This window comes from Penicillium chrysogenum (genome assembly GCF_028827035.1).
Source record: "Penicillium chrysogenum strain IBT 35668 chromosome Unknown utg000005l_segment0_segment0, whole genome shotgun sequence".
Lineage (NCBI taxonomy): Eukaryota > Fungi > Ascomycota > Eurotiomycetes > Eurotiales > Aspergillaceae > Penicillium > Penicillium chrysogenum.
Window position 1 is genome coordinate 3529481 of NW_026622753.1, and position 18596 is coordinate 3548076.

The 18596-nt window shown below is 49.4% G+C and overlaps 7 protein-coding genes across 7 annotated transcripts; 2 read left to right on the forward strand and 5 right to left on the reverse strand.

Annotated features, from left to right (window-relative positions):
- Positions 1–63: 63 nt before the first annotated feature.
- On the reverse strand, positions 64–2594 carry N7489_009732 (fungal specific transcription factor domain-containing protein; the record flags this gene model as incomplete). The annotated part of the gene is made up of 4 exons (XM_056715482.1): positions 64–1564; positions 1614–1818; positions 1867–2265; positions 2468–2594. The coding sequence occupies 4 exons, from the start codon at positions 2592–2594 to the stop codon at positions 64–66; spliced, it is 2232 nt and encodes a 743-aa protein (XP_056563104.1).
- Positions 2595–3595: 1001 nt separating this feature from the next.
- Positions 3596–5334, forward strand: N7489_009733 (uncharacterized protein; the record flags this gene model as incomplete). Its single annotated transcript, XM_056715483.1, has 6 exons — positions 3596–3747; positions 3806–3963; positions 4013–4471; positions 4522–4645; positions 4706–5017; positions 5067–5334. The coding sequence occupies 6 exons, from the start codon at positions 3596–3598 to the stop codon at positions 5332–5334; spliced, it is 1473 nt and encodes a 490-aa protein (XP_056563105.1).
- Positions 5335–5911: 577 nt separating this feature from the next.
- Positions 5912–6907, reverse strand: N7489_009734 (NAD(P)-dependent alcohol dehydrogenase; the record flags this gene model as incomplete). The annotated part of the gene is made up of 1 exon (XM_056715484.1): positions 5912–6907. One exon carries the CDS (start codon positions 6905–6907, stop codon positions 5912–5914), a length of 996 nt encoding a protein of 331 aa, XP_056563106.1.
- A 1793-nt stretch (positions 6908–8700) lies between these two features.
- On the reverse strand, positions 8701–10169 carry N7489_009735 (uncharacterized protein; the record flags this gene model as incomplete). Its single annotated transcript, XM_056715485.1, has 6 exons — positions 8701–9159; positions 9212–9325; positions 9385–9479; positions 9540–9679; positions 9746–9972; positions 10032–10169. 6 exons carry the CDS (start codon positions 10167–10169, stop codon positions 8701–8703), a joined length of 1173 nt encoding a protein of 390 aa, XP_056563107.1.
- Positions 10170–12418: 2249 nt separating this feature from the next.
- N7489_009736 (uncharacterized protein) lies at positions 12419–14246 on the forward strand (the record flags this gene model as incomplete). Its single annotated transcript, XM_056715486.1, has 2 exons — positions 12419–12452; positions 12517–14246. 2 exons carry the CDS (start codon positions 12419–12421, stop codon positions 14244–14246), a joined length of 1764 nt encoding a protein of 587 aa, XP_056563108.1.
- A 236-nt stretch (positions 14247–14482) lies between these two features.
- N7489_009737 (uncharacterized protein) lies at positions 14483–15890 on the reverse strand (the record flags this gene model as incomplete). The annotated part of the gene is made up of 3 exons (XM_056715487.1): positions 14483–14986; positions 15048–15212; positions 15267–15890. 3 exons carry the CDS (start codon positions 15888–15890, stop codon positions 14483–14485), a joined length of 1293 nt encoding a protein of 430 aa, XP_056563109.1.
- Positions 15891–16925: 1035 nt separating this feature from the next.
- N7489_009738 (putative C2H2 finger domain protein) lies at positions 16926–18191 on the reverse strand (the record flags this gene model as incomplete). Its single annotated transcript, XM_056715488.1, has 2 exons — positions 16926–17054; positions 17112–18191. 2 exons carry the CDS (start codon positions 18189–18191, stop codon positions 16926–16928), a joined length of 1209 nt encoding a protein of 402 aa, XP_056563110.1.
- Positions 18192–18596: the final 405 nt, after the last annotated feature.

Sequence of the window (18596 nt, forward strand, 5' to 3'; positions counted from 1 at the left end):
TATTAAACACTAAAATAGCCTGAACAATAGCTGTGTTTCTCAAGTTCCCTTTGACTAAATTTGTCAAAAGACACTCCCAAATCCAGGCCCGAAAATTTCCCGGAAGAAGTCAGCAAATCCCTCGCCAGTTAGATCTCCCTGTGTAGACATTGAAGCTGTAGTCAAGAACGGATCATGATCTGAAATGAGAGCATCGTATGGTTTTGAATGGGGGGACTGCTGTGGCATAAACTGTCTCGCTCTTTCATCAGGTCCCGTTCTGGTGTAGAGCACATCTTTTCTTGCTTGTCCATGTTGATTTGAGTCTTTCAGTCCCGCTGCTCTGGCTCTCAAGATCATCATCAGGTGTTGCCCAAGCAACGCAGCGATCCCAAATCGATGCGATGGCGTTGTGCCTGCACGCTCTAATTGAATGGCAACTTGGCTGAGCAGAGCCAAAAGTTCCACATCATTTCCGCCACGGGATCCGTACAAGGCTGGGAATAACTTCAAAGCCAAAACGCCAGCATAGGATATCATAGCCCAAGTCGGAGCTAACATGCAATATAATGGCTCCCCGATATTGTGCAGATCGCGCACGGCTAGCTCGGAAGAATTAACTGCGGCCTCGAAGCAATCGGCTCGGATTGCATCCATATTTTGACCCCCGTTTATGGAACTATGAAGAGCGAATGACAACGTCCAAAGCCTTCCGTGGAGATAAACATAATGGAGGAAAATATTTGACAGCGTTTCAGACGGGGATGTAATTAAAAAATTGGACATTGTATGTGATAGCCAAAGGTCACACCAGGGTCTCAGAGTCGTATCAACCATTTCTCGTACCCAATGGGGATCCGCATGTGCCAGATGAGCTTGCTGTCTTAGTTCGGTTTGTAGCGATGCTAGAATGCGCCGCAGACTGATAAACGCACATGTGTGCTTATCTGTTGGGTCCGCCAGGTGGTGGAGCCACCAGCTGTCGATGCTTTGTGTCAAATCCGTTTCCGGGAAAGTGTGTATCCTACCACAGGCTGCACTGTTCGCCCGTTCCCATAGCAGAATCCTTAGCCACGTTCTCTCGCGATTTCGCGCCATGCGTTGATTTTCGGTGGGGTCTTTTAAAGGGTACTCCTGTAATAAAGATGACGAGCCATTTCCCGGGAGTGGTGTTTGGGCTGCATCCTGTGTTCGGGCATATGAAGCATTGATCGAGTTCAGAGGGGCTGCGTCTTTGGCGCGGGAATCTTGGTCCAGACCTAGTTCAGCTGCTACACCGAAGGCATACATTGTGTAGAGCCAAGACCGCTCCTGTGCTAGTGACTCGGCGGGGGTGGCTGATAGTAATGAGATATAGTAGCCTTGAACGATTTCAACCGACTTATATCCACTGGTATGAACGTGCTTCGAGAGCTTTTCGCCATGGAGACGTAATCGTTTGGCGACTGATGCCGATCCATGATCGAATTGTGCCGTTAAAGCCAGTATCCAGGTGAACAAAAGAGCCGATCGTGAACGCACGAAATCCGGAGTGTGGAGCATCGGGTCTAGGATTCCGTTGACTGGGTGCAAACGTGTAAAATATCTAAAGCCAATCAGTGAATGTAGGTCGACAGCACAGTATTTTGGCTTACACTGGAAACAAATAACAGGCCTCATCCATGGTCACCAAACCAAGGTCCACTGGGTCAACATCGGGGCCAACATCCCGGGGAGGAATCTGTGGGGTCGATTTGAAATAGTTCGAGTAACGGTATGGGTGTTCATAGGGGCCGACCAGGGTATCTATTCCTGCTTCGAGAGTATCTCTGCCCAGTTGTAGGCCCAGTGACACGTAACCTGGCCGATGTAGCAGTTGACGACCCAGGCTTGCTCCAGTTGACTGACCGGCCGACGACTGGTTCACGGAAGATGCGTTATTTGTTTCCGGTGAAAGGTTGGCGGATATTGGGTGCAGCTCCAAAGCCTGGGCGGCATCGGATGCGTCTGCCAGCAATGCCAGAGGATTACTGATTGGTTCATGGGTAAACTGAGAGAGTTCGCCACTGCGGAATGCAGGAGAGGCAATGTTTTCCAACGTCTCATCACGTTGTACGGTTGGCATATTTGAATCGAGACATAAACGGTAAGAGCCTTCAGTCCCTAACCCTGGTGACGTTTGGGCGTTAATTGTCTCAGCTGGGTGGTTCGGGGATAAAAGCTCTAGAGACGGTTCTTCACTTGCGACAAAGCTATGCATTTCATCGTTCTCGCTCACACGAGACGTTTTCACTTTTTCAATTCCGACTGCATTTTCCGATAGGCCTTTTCAAATCCTTGATAGCGACCTGTAGCCCCACGCTTTCTCCCAAGCTTTCTCGGCTCTGGGATATTGCACTCGCGGTTGGTACGCTTACATCGTTGGCATGGTTCTGTCAATTTGCCGCCCTGCTGCCCCCTTTGTGGGCGGATGCATCTCATCTAGAAGACTTTGTCAGCAGGTACGAACCTTCCAAGGTTAACTTGGAGTTAAGGATTGGAGGTTCTACCTTCATTTTCCGACATGCCTCACACGCGGCCGAGCTGGCGGGGCGAGTTTGGCCAGCCGGATTATCATCCCCAGAATATGATGACATGGGGGCTCTAAGAATCGAGTAAATAGTAATAATATAGGTAATATAGGTAATATAGGTAATGAAGGTAATTAAGGTAATTAAGGGAATTATATCTGATTGATTTAAGGAGCGAGAGAGTGGAGAAATCATATCCCCGGAATTTCAAAAACTGCGGGGGAGTTTTCGGCTATGAGATTTACAGCTCTACACGCCTCGACCTCCATCCACCTCCAAGGTCGTTCCGGTTACGAAACTACTCTGTTCTGGTCCCAAATACCACGCTGCATTGGCAATATCCACCGGTTGGCACAGTCGTTTCATTGGCAAGGAGTCTTCCACTTAGCGTAGTCGCTGGCGGGAATCTTCGCTCGTAAGTGCGATCTTCAATGTGAATTACCTAGTGTCCTAACTTCGACTTGTCTATAGAGTCCCCGACGACTGGGCTAAAAGAGGAATGGCTTCATGGCGAGAAATATCCTTCCACTGTGGGCTTGGTCGGCATAATAACGGGAGGCTATGTAAATATTGAATGTTATGTAAAATAACGATGTCCCGTATACCCAGCGAGTAGCGTCTGAAAACCATCGATATATTTAGTTACCAGATAATAAATCCACTCTACAAGAAATTCTATGAATTTCACCCCTTCTCTACTCTCTTTCTTTTTCCTTTCGCTTCCTCCGGTTCCATTTCTTACGAGAAAGATGTGAGCCTCCAAACACTACCGCAGTGCGAGGGAGTAAACAGTGCTAATAGAAACTCCCCCGGTCACTCACACGGGAGGATGGCACATGGGATTACACTCAGCCGTCACCTGCAAATATTTGTATGGCCGCATCGCTGCGTGGGTCCACCGGTCACTTAATTTAGTCGCCGGTGCCGAGGCGTCTATAGGTCCCGGAGTATCAACATTCGACGGTATAGTCATTATGTTAAATATGAATTGCTTGCTCTAATAAGTCTTCGAAGAGATAATCATTTACCCTCCTTGCGTCTCTGGCCTGATGTCAACCCTACCCACAATGGAGAATATTCAAGTCGATGTTCTCGTCTGCGGGGGAGGCATGTCTGGAATGGCATGTGCTGCTTTCGCAGCACAAGCAGGAGCCAAAGTACTTGTCGTCGAGAAGCAAGTGGAGGTTGGTGGCTCGTCAAATTATTCTGCAGGAATGTTGTAAGCAATTGAGTCAATCTTCAGGACAAGCGAGCTTGCTAATACCATCAATGGACAGCTGGGCCCCGCAAACCTACAAAAGGCTGAGAAATTGGGTCCCGGAAGGGGATCCAACATTGCAGAAGGCCTGGTTAAACGATTACCTGCCCGCTGTCCAGTGGATGCGCGAAAATGGCGTGCCAACGGCAAACCGATTCGACGGTATCATGACAATCGGTAGGACTACAAAAGGAATCTAGTGAACAGTTACACTGACATATAATAGGTATTGGGTTCCCAATCAAGATCCCACACCTTCATAACCTCCATCGAAAGCGCATTCAGTCTAGCGAGACACGTTCCGATATCTTCACCAACACGTCGGTGGTCAAGTTGATCCAGAGCGAGCCCGGGGTTTCAGGATCGAGGATAATTGGCGCAGTCATTTGTAGGAATTTCTCCAACTCGCCAGCTGCATATTACGAAGTCCGGGCCAAAATGGTGGTATTGGCTACTGGGGGCTTCCAAGGCTCTCCAGCGATGACATCCAAATACTTGGGACAAGGCGGAGACAACATCTTTGTGCGCTCCAATCGTGGATCGGTGGGCGATGGACTCAAATTGGCGATTGAGTCCGGCGCGGGAACCAGTAGAGGAATGAGCACCTACTATGGCCATCTTCTTGCAGCTCCACTTCGGGCTGAAGACGTGGATCCAAAGGACTATCTTCCACTCGCACAATACCGTAAGAGCAACTCCTTGTCCAGACAGCGGTTCTGGCTAATTTGTCAACAGAAAGTAAGCACTGCCTACTACTGAACGAAGCAGGTCGGCGATTTGCCGATGAGACCACAGGTGACGAGATCGTCAATCAATATCTCGCCAAACAGGAAAAGCGCCGCGGGTTTATATTGTTCAAGTCTGTTAGTCCCCATAGATAGGGATTGAGGTAATATCCTGACCTGTTTTCTTATTCTAGCGAGGAAACACGTCTCCAACACTGCGTCACTGCGTTGTTCCCTAATGCAGGGGACATCGATCGTCTGCAGAAAGCCCGCGAGCATGGCTGTAATGTTGGAAGTGCGTCAACTTTGAGCGGTCTGGTCGATATCCTTCAAGAATGGGGTGTGAACAATGCACAGGCAAGACGGACTATCGAGGAGTATGATCGAGTGGTACGTTTAGGGGATAAGAGCATTTCCCTTGACGCACCTATCGGTCGTGCTGGTTCGCCCCCTACACCCTTGGTCGATGGGGAAGGTCCCTTCTATGCCATGGAGGTCCAGCCGTCGTAGGTTATCTCTTGCACCTTCCAATTCCTCCCATCTAACGTTCACTAGGATCACATTCACCTACGGCGGCATCGCGATTGACGCGAAAGGACACGCTTTGACACCCGATAAATCCAAAATTCCAGGTTTGCTCGTCGCGGGCGTCGATGCTGGCGGTTTCAGTAATCTCGGATACGCCGGAGGCCTTGCTCTCGCGTTCGTGACAGGTCTTTGGGCGGCCCGGGAGGCTGCACGCGACTTGGGGTTGCCTGAGCCTCACCTACCCCTTCCGGATGTTCGGGATGGGGAGGATAAACCAATTCAAGGGCGCCTTTGAGTTGGTTCTGCTGTAAGTTGCGTGTAAAAATTGGCCTCGGCGGGATGGGTTTGGCCTAAGATAGTATTTTTGTGAAAACTCGCACTAAAAGTTGTGACGTCGTGTTGGTCACCAAGTGGTTGACTTGGATGGCTCAATCCACCCACCCTCTATCAAGGTCCTCGCCTTTCAGTTGATGAATATAAACCGCCTCTCTCCCATTCCCAGTTTCCATTTTCAATGCCTCTATAAAAACGCATCAGTCCACCATTGGTGTCTGAGGCATCAATAAGTCACAGAATTTTCTAGGTCTCCCTCTGTGTGATCTCCCTTACTCCATATCCCTTCCTTTTCTTTCCTCCCAGTAGTCCTACTCTTCTCGGTGATCTCTACGCTGTTTCCAAAAAGCCTTACTCTTTCGCCGCCTTTCTACTTCTTCCCACACATATGGTAAGTATGTACGAACAAGAACGAACGACTTCACATGTGCAGATTTGCATACATTTTGACTTGGGTTTTTATATACAGCCTTGGCTTCCCAAATTTCTCACTTGGATCAGAAACACCCAATGCGCCTTTTTTCCCGCATATAGATGCTCTAGGGTGCCACCAAAACGCCACGGTAACGCATCTTTCCTTCTTCCAGAGTCGTCAAGCTTTGTTTGACACCATCCAACGTCAATGGGAAGGTCATCTTGACAGGCTTGATGCTGTGGTATGAGGCAAATTCAAGCATATCCTTGTGGACCTGTCTCGAACCCACGATGCCTCCTTGAATCCGAAGACCATTCGCGAGCAGCGGCATATACGGGATTTTGAGATCGTTCGAATCGACAGACAGAGGCGAGATGACGCCACTGGGAGCCATGATACTCAGGTAGATTGACCAATCTGGCTGACTGCTGGTCGTCACAATGAGATTGTCGATGGGAGCTTTGATCTTCAACTCCTTCGCACCCTTGGTCGCATAGAACTCGCCGGCTCCGAGCTTCATCGCCTCCTCCTTCTTGCTATCTGTGCCGGAGAAGACCACGACCTGACATCCCATCTTTGCGGCGAACTGGATGGCCAGATGTCCCAGACCTCCTACTCCGACGATACCAACACGAGAGGTCGGACGGACCTCCGCAACATGCAGGGCGTTGAACACAGTTGATCCGCCACACATCAATGGTCCCGCATCCTCGTTGCTCATGTTGTCCGGAATTTTGAACAAAAAGGCTTCGCGCCACACGGCATGGGTACCGAAAGATCCCTGATCGAGATTGTTCAAGCCGTACATTTTGCGCTCACTGCACAATGTCTCCCAGCCCGTGAGGCATTGCTTGCAAAAGCCACAGCAGTCATGCTCATAACCCCAACCCACACGATCGCCTTTCTTCATAATCTTCACGTCTGGACCAGTTGCTTCTACCACGCCCGTTCCCTCATGCCCAAGGGCCATCTCAGCTGACTTGTAGTGGATGTCCGTGCCGCACACTCCTGAATGCGTGATTCGTACTAGGACGTCATCCCGTTTGAGATCCTCCCTCTCGGTCTCCGCCTGTTTGATTCCATCCTTGGAGCCTTTGTATACGGTGAATTTGATAGTCATTGTGGGAAATTTTGATGCACAATACGGTTTAGGCTTGCGAAATTTGGAATGTATTGGGAGGGATTCAGATGCTAATACGGTCAGATTTATAGGTTACTCCCCTCTAATACGTCACTACCCATATTTTCCCACTGAACAGCTACAACCGTGGGAGATCCACACGTCATCCATCCTGTTGATGTGAATGGGCAGGTTAAACCTCGACCTTTCCCCCTATAATTCCAAAAATCGGGCTAAACGCTTGATGCGAAGAGTTGTTGCAGCAAAGATCTGATATTTTCGGGACTAATTGTCCCATGGCCTTGCCAGGAGCTTATCAACGGAAGATTTCGAACCTTGGAAGGATATCCATGGATGAAAGCTCATGACATCATACGCTCAAGTGCCGGTCTATCGTCACGTGGCAGCGCAGCTCCCCTCATGGATATGGTCCACGGCATATTCCTCCTTCTACCTCCTTCTACTTAGCTTCCAGAGTAGCATGCACTGTCTGCTTGGTGATAAACGCATACCTAGTGTGCAGGTGTGCATGAGGCGCCGCTTATTCATGCAACCCACCTATGCTATACCCATTGTGGCTAGATCCGGGCGATCGTTCATCTCACGTTGCATCTAAGCTGATCTCTGGGTGCGGAAGATCTTTCAAATTTCCTACTTGATGTCCAACAAAGGTCAGTAATCCGATATCAATGCCCCCTCGTCAGAAACCATGTCTGTGGTCGGATTTAAGGGAGGGCAAGCGCCTTAGGGTAAATCTTAATCCTTTTATCCGCGGCAAACGTGCGATGTGATGGCATGCAACTCTTTGCAAAACCACATAGTAGCAACCTATGAAATGGAGTATTTATATCTTATGTCACTTGTTTTTGATAATTGTAGTTTCCGTATCGCTACTATGCATGACAGGAACATTAGAATCTCTCAATGCAGGTTCGGTTCCACACTCGCATTTCCGGCGTATTGAATTCGGCTCACATCGTTCCACCAGCCCCTTCGCAGGTGACACTATGTGCGTGGTGAGACCAAATTTCCGGAGTTTAAATTTGCAGATCGGAGATAGACTATGTCCCGTTGTGGAAGGAGACAGGGAATGAAGGAGAAGAGAGACCAGAGAGACAAACAAACCACAACTACTCCATACCCTTGAAACACTTAATACTTGCAGTGAAGGAAGTACAATTATGGGGACCGCCGAGTCTATGTACCCATCCGGCTGCATATATGTACATAGCAGCCTATCTCATCACTTGCATGACCACCTGGCTGCCAAGGCCTCCTATTAATTCGCTATAGACCTAGTTTCCTTCTTCCCGGTTAGTCAACATCCATGGTTGTTTCTCCCTTTTGCTTCACCCTCAGTAAATCCTCCTTGCATACTTGCTTCAGTCGGTCCGGAATTCCCACCCCCTTGATGCGAGGCTTGACAAATCTGCTACAGCAAGTCAATGGAAATTTGCATCCGCTCAGTTGAAACTAAATTTTGTGTAACAATGTCCACGGATTAAAATGTATTCAAATCACTGTCTCGCAACCTATTGATCTGGATACAGGTTCGGGTATTAGAGTGCCGGATTATGCATTTCTTGGATGAAACAGGATGTAGCCCTCCGTGATGGATCTTAGATTCATAATAAAATAAAAAGGGAACGAAGCCGAGTCGAGAGTGGGTATAAAAATATGTACAAGAGAAATAAATTAAATGATAAGACATGCCAGCGCTCAAATACTCAGGGTCAACAAAAATGAGGGAAGTGAAAAGTGTCTGCAAGATTTTTATATTGAAAATCTTCGTACTACAGCTGAGACTTCTCGGTGCTGTGAATAATCGTTTCATGAACAACCTTTATTCCCCCTTGACTACCCTGGCTGCGGGAGTCCCAGTCGCCGTCGCCAGCGGTGCATGTGGGCGGTTGCTGTCGTGAGGTAGGTAAGATCATTTGCTCGTCGCTGATTGTATTCCATTGAGTGTCTGGAATCGATAGCGGGTGGCGGAACTTCCTGCGTTTGGAATACCCGCCGCCGCCGCCGCCGCCGCCGCCGCCCCCGCCGGTGTCGGCATCTGCATCTGATAGAGGGTAGCCGGGGTAGCCAGGATAGCTCTGTGAGCCACCTCTTGATGAAATGTATAGACCAGCACGCCTTGTGAAGCGTCTTACCAACGGGTATATCATGGGAGTATTGCCGATGATGACGGCGACGAAAGTCTCGCGGCAGGCCCAGCTTCCAGCTTGTTGCGCCCCATTTGCGCCAGCCTAATGAACTATTAGTTTTTGTTGCCGCAGCGATATCTCTCAAACAACTTACTGTTAAGATGAGCACACAGCGTAGAATACCGGCCATCATAACAAACAGGCCACCACTGAACAGAATCAGGAGTTCGAGCTTTTCCCGCCATTTTAGTCGGGCTTTGACAAGCATCTTGACAGGTAGGTGTATGGTTAGTGAAATTACACACAAATGTTTGGAAAGAGGCTTACCGGTGCTGGAATACTAATGAGATAGAGGTCGGTCGCGACATTAAGTACCACGGTTACATAGATATCAATCTTTGACACGGCGGGCTGACAGTAATCTTGTAAATAGTCAGATGCACGGTCTCAAGGTGACAAACTGTTCATAGGATATGACGTACTCCCAGGGTTTGGATGTATTTGCCAATTTTTCTCCATTGGATGACATCCAAAGAGGATCGAACAGATCGTAGCGATATAAGTTATGGCAATCAGGACGTAGGCCACATGGATTCGGACCCGCATATTCACCAAGCCTGCACTAGATAGTAGGAGATACGGTTAGTAACAATGGACCCAATAGTAGTAGGTACGATATGAATCTCACGTCAATCGAGAGTAGAAAATGGCCATGCATGTTTTCAGCAACCACAATAACAGAGTGTATAATGACCAGCCGGCCACCTGGACCTTGGAGCCACCCACACGCAGACGATATTCTTCCGAATCAGGCGACAAGTTTTTTCGCTGTTCGTCCGTCATCGCGTTATTGGCAAGACCCATGAACCATGCGCCGACCATGTACGCAGCACCGGTTTCAAGTCCATACACCACCTACACACCATATCGATTAGCACGAAAGCAAAGAGACCACAGGTTCTAATCCAACTCACACACGCCACCAGCATTAGATAATCATCAGCTTGGAACCCTTTTGGGCCAACCATAATCCATCTTGCGGTTGTTCGTAGGCCAATAACGACAATGGCTACTCCCAGAAGAGTGAACGCTTCTGTATTAAACCCATCCATAGTTGCCGAGATGTAGTGATGTCTTTGTGCGATAAGCCATCAAAATGAAAGGGAAATACCATTCAACCCAGGCTGTACATTCAGATAAAGGAAGAGGAAGTCAATGGCGCTGAGGGGGAGACGAGTGGCAGGAGACAGTATCTCAATGATTTCCCTCTTGCTCGTTGCTATTGGAATCAGCCCGGATAAAGAACCAAGCCCGCTCCTCAGTCGACTTATCAATACCGACAGAGAAAGAAAAAAGCAAGGACAAGATCGATATGAAATGTCCGATGGCGGGCCTACATACTTATGGTGGCGGCCATTAAACTAAACTGCAAGCGATGGCTATTATGGAGATGCTCGCACGATAGAGAATTTCTGACAGGTCCGGATTCCTCATGCAAGAATGGCAGCATCCACATCTCCCATTGGATAGCGATGGGCTATCTTTGGGTGCTGGAAAGCGGGTTATGGGTCCTTCAACTTGCCGGGGAGAAGTTTTAAGGTCGAGAGCGCCGTTTGTTCCACTCCCAGCTTACTGGTTCCCGGAAGTGTAAACGGACAGTCAAAAGGTCCACACCTCCCCTGAGTCGACATGGCATTTCCCATTGGGGGAACGATCGGAGTAAAAGGCGACTTTTCGATCAAGTACAAAGTACCTTGATAGAACTCATTTTGTTTAACCTGGGATTTCTTTTTCTTTTCCCGGTTACACAAAAGTACAACACTCAGGCACAATATCAACTGGGCCAATCTTGAGAACCAGTAATGAACCGTAATGTTGGGGAACTCTTTAGGGTTCCCTGTGATATAGAGTGCAAACGGACACACAGACCAGCATACGGAGTAGCGGAGTAGCGCAGTTGCATACTCCGTAAAGCTTGCGTACTTTGGCCAATTAGTCATTCGGGACAGGTCATACAATGTTGTTGCAGAGGCAGGTATGGAGTATGTATGTATCGATTTCTCTGATCCACATTCTCTTTTTGGTTTGATTGTTGATCAAACCGGAAATTACTCCGATATGTAGGTAACAGAAAAACAATTCGCGGCCAGGGGCTCTCCTACTAGTGTTATTATTAATTGATCAAGACCGTCCATAGGTCTTTCCTAGGGGATGTCATAAGTACTGAATTCGACCATGGTGTCCGGGCTGGTTGACAGCTCCCATTTCTTTAGCTTTAACCTCGTGCATACAACATCCCCTCCCAAGGGCTGTTTCACATCAATGACAGCGGGAAATCCCCGTTGCCAACGACGTTGGTGGATCCAAAAGCGGGTCATTTATACGAATAACGGTTCATCTTTTCATCTTTTCATTTTTCCCATCCGACTCATGCCGCGGCAAATGTGAGCTTTGTACAATGTTGGATTCCCACAATAATTCTGCATGAGATCAATCTATTTAATTGGACGGCAATAGTCGGATTGAGATACCAACCGAAGAATGGCAACCTGCATATTGTTAGTCCCGACTTTTGTTTTTCTCTTTTTTTTTCTCTCTTCTTTTTAAAAGAATTGATAAATCCAAATGACACGCTGTTCCCACAGTAAAATTGGTCTAAAATAACAGTGGGGTACTTCTGTTCGGAACCCTTATACTCCGTCCAACATAGACTATGTTGTGCCTAAGAACGAATTACGGAATAGAAGAACTGTCGATCCCCGCGGTCTGGCCACGCTTTGATACCAGGGCTAAAATGGTCAAACAGCGGGACAAAGCTAAAATATTCAGTGCGGATTCGAATTCTCCAGAAGAGCCCCTGGTGACACCGAAAGAATCTACCTAGGGACTCCGTACGGAGTACAAAATAAGTGCGTTGCCAAGTCGTAGTCTGTTACCCAGACGGGTCAAGGGGTCTAGGATCAGGTCGGGTAGTTAGCCATATTACCCATTATAGAGAATCACCACCTTAATGTCTCTGGTCCTTTAAATGCCAATCGGGTTCTTTTCTATAAAATCCAGATGCTAAAGTTTACAGGAAGGACTGTCAAAGTACAAGGTTTTTCCTAGCTGAGCTAATTTAATAGTCCCACCATTCCATCCTCCCGGCTTGCGACAGCAAGGGCTAATTAAAACCCCCAAAAGAAACAAGTGCTTTGCGCTAATCCTTTTAGTTATCATTCCTTCGGTTCCAGTAATCTGGTGTCGCTTGTGTTTGTTTGCTTGTACATAAATTCGTGCATTAGTCCCTAGTCGCGCAATCGGTTATTTTCTACCCCTCCCAAGGAAAAGAAGAAGACGAAGGCAAGGGATTCTTTTGAAAATGGAATCCGTGGATCTTGTGGTGGTAGGCGCAGGTAAGTTGAGTCTTTTGAGTCTCCACCGTTGCAAGCTATTTCGCTAAGCATTACCTACCAATAGGTTGGAGCGGGCTCTCCGCTGTCAAGACATACCGCGAGGTCAATCCCGGCCATAATGTGCTCTTGCTGGAAGCTGCTAGCTCTATTGGCGGAGTATGGGCTAAACACCGTCTGTACAAAGGCCTCAAGTCGAACAATATGCTGGGCACCTATGAGTACAGCGACTTCCCAATGGACGAAGCGACTTTTGGAATCAAACCTGGACAACATATTCCAGGTCATGTAATTCAAAAATACATGGAAGCATATGTACAACACTTCAACTTTGCCGATTGCGTTCGACTGGAACACCATGTGGAAAGCGCGCGGCACAATTTGGACGGAACATGGCAGTTGAGCGTGTTGCACGGAGCGGATACGACAACAATCAATACCAAGAAGATGATTGTGGCCACCGGCATCACATCACAGGCATACTTGCCTACATTCCAAGGCCAGGAGAATTTTGGCGCGCCGCTTTTCCACTGCCGCGATCTGCTGCAGTATCAAGATGCAGTACTGCAACCTGGAGAGCGCGCAACCGTTTTTGGCGGGACCAAGTCGGCCTGGGATGCGGCTTATGCCTGCGCAACGGCAGGTATGAAAGTAGACTGGATCATCCGCGAGACCGGTCATGGACCTAATTGGATGGCGCCTCCTTACGTGACGCCCTTGAAAAAATGGCTGGAAAAGCTGGTCACTACACGCCTGCTGACCTGGTTCAGTCCATGTATCTGGGGAGAAGCCGACGGGTATACTGGCGTTCGCAGTTTTCTGCATGGTACTTGGCTGGGTCGTAAGATCGTGGACGCGTTCTGGGCTATTCTGGCCGATGATGTCGTGCAGTTGAACGGCTACGACAAGCACCCGGAGATGAAGAAGCTGAAGCCTTGGGTGAGCCCATTCTGGATCGCTTCCTCTCTCAGCATTCTCAACTATCCGACCGATTTCTTCGATCTGATCAAGGATGGCACCATAAAGGTGCATGTCGCTGATCTTGACCGTCTCTCGGACCACACTGTTCATCTGTCATCGGGTGATGCGCTGCGATCTTCAGCACTGATTTGCTCAACAGGCTGGCGCTGCACTCCAAACCTCAAGTTCCTGCCGGAAGGCATTGACCGCGACTTGGGATTCCCTTGGAGCGCGGATCCGCTGAACGACAACCTAGTGAAAGCGGCGGATGAAGAGATTTTGCGTCGGTTCCCCCGACTGCGTGATCAACCAAAACCGAACCCCAAATACACCCCGTTAAACGCGCAGTCCGAAGCAGCTGTGCCACACCCCTTCCGGTTGGCGAAGTTTATGGTCCCGCTTTCGCTGGTGAATGAACGCTCGCTGGCATTCATGGGTATCACCATGACCATCAACACGACCCTAATTGCTCAGACCCAGGCACTGTGGATCTCAGCTTATTTCAAAGGCGATTTGACCCCAGCTACACGCGAAAGGTGCCCACTCTCTGTGCGTGGTGCATGTGACCTCAAGACGGAAGACGTTTCAGAAATCGACCTTGCCTGGGAGACAGCTCTGTTTACTGAATTCGGCAAATATCGCTACCCTGGAGGATTCGGGCGGCGAAACCCCGACTTCGTGTTTGACGCGATCCCATATGTTGATTTGATGCTGGGAGAGCTAGGTCTGTCACCACAGCGCAAGAACGGCTTGCTGGCCCGATGCTTCCAGCCATATGGCGTTGAGGATTACCGGGGTCTGGTCGAAGAGTGGAAATCTAAGCAAGCTAGCCAGTAATCTTTGGGGGTACTGTCATTCATTTTCTTTAATCTCATCCTGTTTGGTGTGTATTATGTTGTCTTTCCATTTCCCTTTTCGCGTCGCTCGAGTATCTTGGTGATACTCCCATTTCTTTCTTTCATGAGCTGGCAATTATTCAGGCCACTAAAATGCTGTTTTCCTATATACTATATGCGAGTATATTATATGAACATATTATGACTTTCATTGATAATGCTCGTCTTCGACATCATCTATTCCACCATAACGAATTGCTCCAAAACCGCAACACCAACAAGAGGTGAATTTTCTCTTCCTGGGCCACCACCACCACCGGCCTCTTCTGTTCGCTGGCTCTCAGACTCGATCACCTCCCCAACTATGTCTCCTGTCCATCGCATATAATCGTTTCCATTCCCAGCAACCAAAGTCCTCACCGAGACATTAACTTTCAACTGACCATTAGCCTCTCCCAAATCATATTCCAATCGGAATCCATCCGGTATATCGCTCATGCGTGGCGGATATCGCCCACCAGTAGTCCCCGGACTACCGACCGGCCTCACAGTGAGAATAGAGGGGTCACAGGCCGAGATGAGCAGCTCCCCATCTCTGGCAACGTAGCTGCTCACATACGTGGCGTTGGATGGGTCATCGATGGCGAGGTAACTGAACCAGACGATGGAGTATGGACCTAGACGGCCGTGGCCCCAGTACCAGCTTTGGACGGAGTCTATAAAAGGCTGATCGGACCAATTCTATGACTTGGTCAGCTGATGTTTCTCAAGGTTCGTGCCCGCAGGCGGTCAAATCACTTACTTTGTCATGGTACCCAGGCCCTCGGAACTTCAGCGTCGACCCATGGATCTTCATGTCGACCTCACCCACGGCGTCGGGTATGAGATTGACCCATCCGATATGAGGCGCAATCTCAAGTATCGTCCGTCCCACTTGAACTCCACAGGGCAGATGATACGGTCCTCGCTGTTGAGCGATGTTAGTAAGCTGTCTGTTCCTGGGGCTCGAGTCACCACTTACCGAAGTCAAGGTCAGCCTCCCTTCGACCTGGAGTTTCTCGGACGCGATGGTAATCTCATACTGTGATAGATTATCTGTGAGAGCAGCCCAGCTAAAGCCTGTGGAGGACCACTCGCCAGAGCTATTAGTGCCCGCGGCATCTGGGCCAGTCACGGTCGCCACAGTCGCCGGGACAGAATCGGCAAAGACGGTGCCATTGGCAAACGAAGCCCATAACCAGACGTTAAGCACGGAGGTTTCATTCGCGTCGAGGAATGGAAATGCTTCCGCGGATGAGGAGAAGAATGTGACGACTAGGGAATCATCGGGGTTGGTCTCCGAGACGGCATCAAAATACCACCAGTCGTACACGGAGCCATTGATAGGATCTATCTGAGGTGCATCTAACCTGAAGAGGGTTTCTATGTCAAGGGTGGTTTCTGGTGTTGGGATGTCAAACCGAGCCTTGCTAGTTCCATTTTGGACAGCGCTAGGGATCTGGTAGCTCCCACTGCGATAGTCCCTGCCAGCACGGAGGAGATATGGCAAGGGTTTCTCACTGGCCTTATGTTGGCTAGGTAATGCTAGGGTCTGTTGTGCTAATGGAGCACATAGGAAGAGTAGTGGAAGCATGGTCGAATACATATAGAGAATGCTACTCAATGATAGATCTCGGAAGAAGAATGTGATCTATCCACTATCAATATGCGTCAGTGGTGAGCTGAACAGGGGAAATAGGGAGGAACGACGTGGGATATATCGGACTTGTGTAAGGTACCAGGATGCCGAGCTGACCCCATGCTTCGGCCACTCAACAGATATATAGCAAAAGGGGGGGGAATATGGCGGGATCCCACGGAGATTGACTCGAAGTATAATTTCCAAGCTCAAAGGGAGATGGCGATCCTTTACTTGTACGGGGAATCCTTCCTTGGTTTTGTGGTGGGCCGACACAATGATACCTATTTCGGACTACAATGGGGATCTATATCCTGTTCCCCAAAAACATAAAATAGGAGGCCATATCATCCATTTCAGTATATGCAGATCCACCTTAATACCTAGATTCACACCTGTTGTTAAATTAGAATGAGACAACATGTATGTGGCTGAGATGGCGGTTCAGCCAAATCAGCCATAGGTCTGACGAACTCACATTTCAAGCGCCAATGAGCAGATGAGTAGCCAATAATATTCAAGTTAAAAAAGCATGGCTTGGAAGCTGTTCAATTATATAAATTAAGACGATTAATGTACTTCGATTGGAGTTCCTCGGGATATCTTCCATATCATAATTGATGCAGGGGTGTTTATATACCGGGGTTGCCCATCCCATTAACAGTTCGCTTAATCGCTTTAAATCACAGAGAAACAGGGTAGGTACACACGTCACACATGAGTCCGATAAGCACGTATAGTAAACATAGATCCGGTTGGAAAAAAAGAGATAAAAGCAGAGATCAGACCTTCCCATGATGCCCAAACAATCACAAACCCTTCGCCGAAGCTCAAAAAAATAACGTAAAATCAAAGTAAAATCCGGTGAGAACCCCGACTCCCAATGCCTCGGTAGATACATACATGTCTTCAAAGTTCACCCATAAATAAATGAGGGTGAACGTTGGGAAGTTACGTCGCAGCAAGGACGAAAGTGCCACAGGCGGAAAGACGGGAACACGTTCAAACGCGTCCATTGAGAAGGGGGCTGCCGTCTTCGCTCCGCCCTTCGCCCTTGATATCGGCCCCAGTTTGGTTGCTGTTCGCGTCCGAGTCGCCATCCTTTCCGCAGCCTTTCACAAGGATATGTCGCTGTTGTCAAAAGTCAGTAATGCGGCAATTGTTACACGAGAACCGCAGATAACATACCTTAAGAGCATCCTTGCGTGAGAAGCTCTTGTCACAGTGCGAGCAAGGGAAAGGCTTAACGGCCAAATGGATACGTTTATGGCGCTTGAGGTCGTGATTGCGGTTGAAACTCTGGGGACATTGGTCGCATTTGAAAGGACGGTCGGCCGCAGGGGCGGGCATGCCATGCGTGGATTGATGGCCCCCATATAGATGTTGAGAACTGGCGACATGTCCACTGTTAAATCCCGGTAGAAGCCCGGATTGCATTCCACCCATCATCGACATGGGCCCACCGGGGCTGTGCACATTGGTCATGACCGGACCGTTCATCGCTGGGAGAGAATACGAGGGCCACGGCTGGCGGGGATATCCCAACGGTGGCTGTCCGGCTGACGGACTGTGAGCAGGCATTCGCCCTGGAGGGTGGATGCCAAGCCCGCCGCCACCATACATGGGAGAGAAGCCGGCCTGGTGGGGACTGTGCAAGGGAGGAGAAGTGGCATACATATGCTGGTGTTTGGGGGCATAGGGATCGTTGGATGGCAGGGGGGCGAGGGATGTAGCGGGCCCTCCAGGATACATGGCCATGGCGGGTTGTGAAGCGGAGGGAGGCATGGTTGACGGAGCGGGTAAAGGTTGATAAGATAATGTCGGGGCTTCATACGGGTGCGGCAACCCATCCGTCGTCGGCGGTGGTATTACCGATGAGCGCTGCATGCCGGATGATGGTGAGAAGGAATTTCGGGCTGGGTATGGGTTGACCCCGGATGCCCAGGACTGTCCGTATGGATTGGCCCCTGACCAATATGCCGGTGCCAGCTCGGAGGACGCGCCCGTTGATGGAGCCAATGGCTGGGGTGTGGCTTGCTCCCCTGTTTGAATCGTGGCGGGTGGCGTTAGCAGGTTCCCCACGCTCACGTTCACTGGCGCGTGGGAGATTGGGGGATGGGTGGGATTTCCGTACTTGGGTGCTGCAGGTGCGGGTGCTGCACCCAAATTGAACGGCGGTGGTGGGAGCTCAAAGCTGGGTAACGTCGGGGCCGCTGGACGACGAATGTTCAACGGCGGGGCGGACAGCGCGTCTAACGCTGGGCCCATTCCCGATGGCACTGCTAGGGTCGCCAGATTTGCGGAAGGATCCCTCACTCCCACGTAGAACTCGGGATCGTTGATGTTAGTGAGCTGGCCGAAAGATGATCCGCTCAACGCCCAATCTCGATCGCCAGGTACGGCCCCGGGAGGGCTGGTAGAATCCAGGAGGGGCGATCGTCGATCGCTGGGGCTCGCGATCGGTATATGAAGAGAGTCGAGGGACTCAGGTTCTCCCGAGAAATAGGGAAATTTCTGGAAGGACTAGAGTACTCTCGAAAGGACAAAAAAGCACCACGAAAAGGATAGAGTGAGTTTGTCACGGTCGACGAAAGCGCGTGTAGTACATGGTCTCGGGGAGAATTGGGAGTTGAAAGTTGAGACACTAAGAAGTGAAGAGAAGAGATGTGGGGG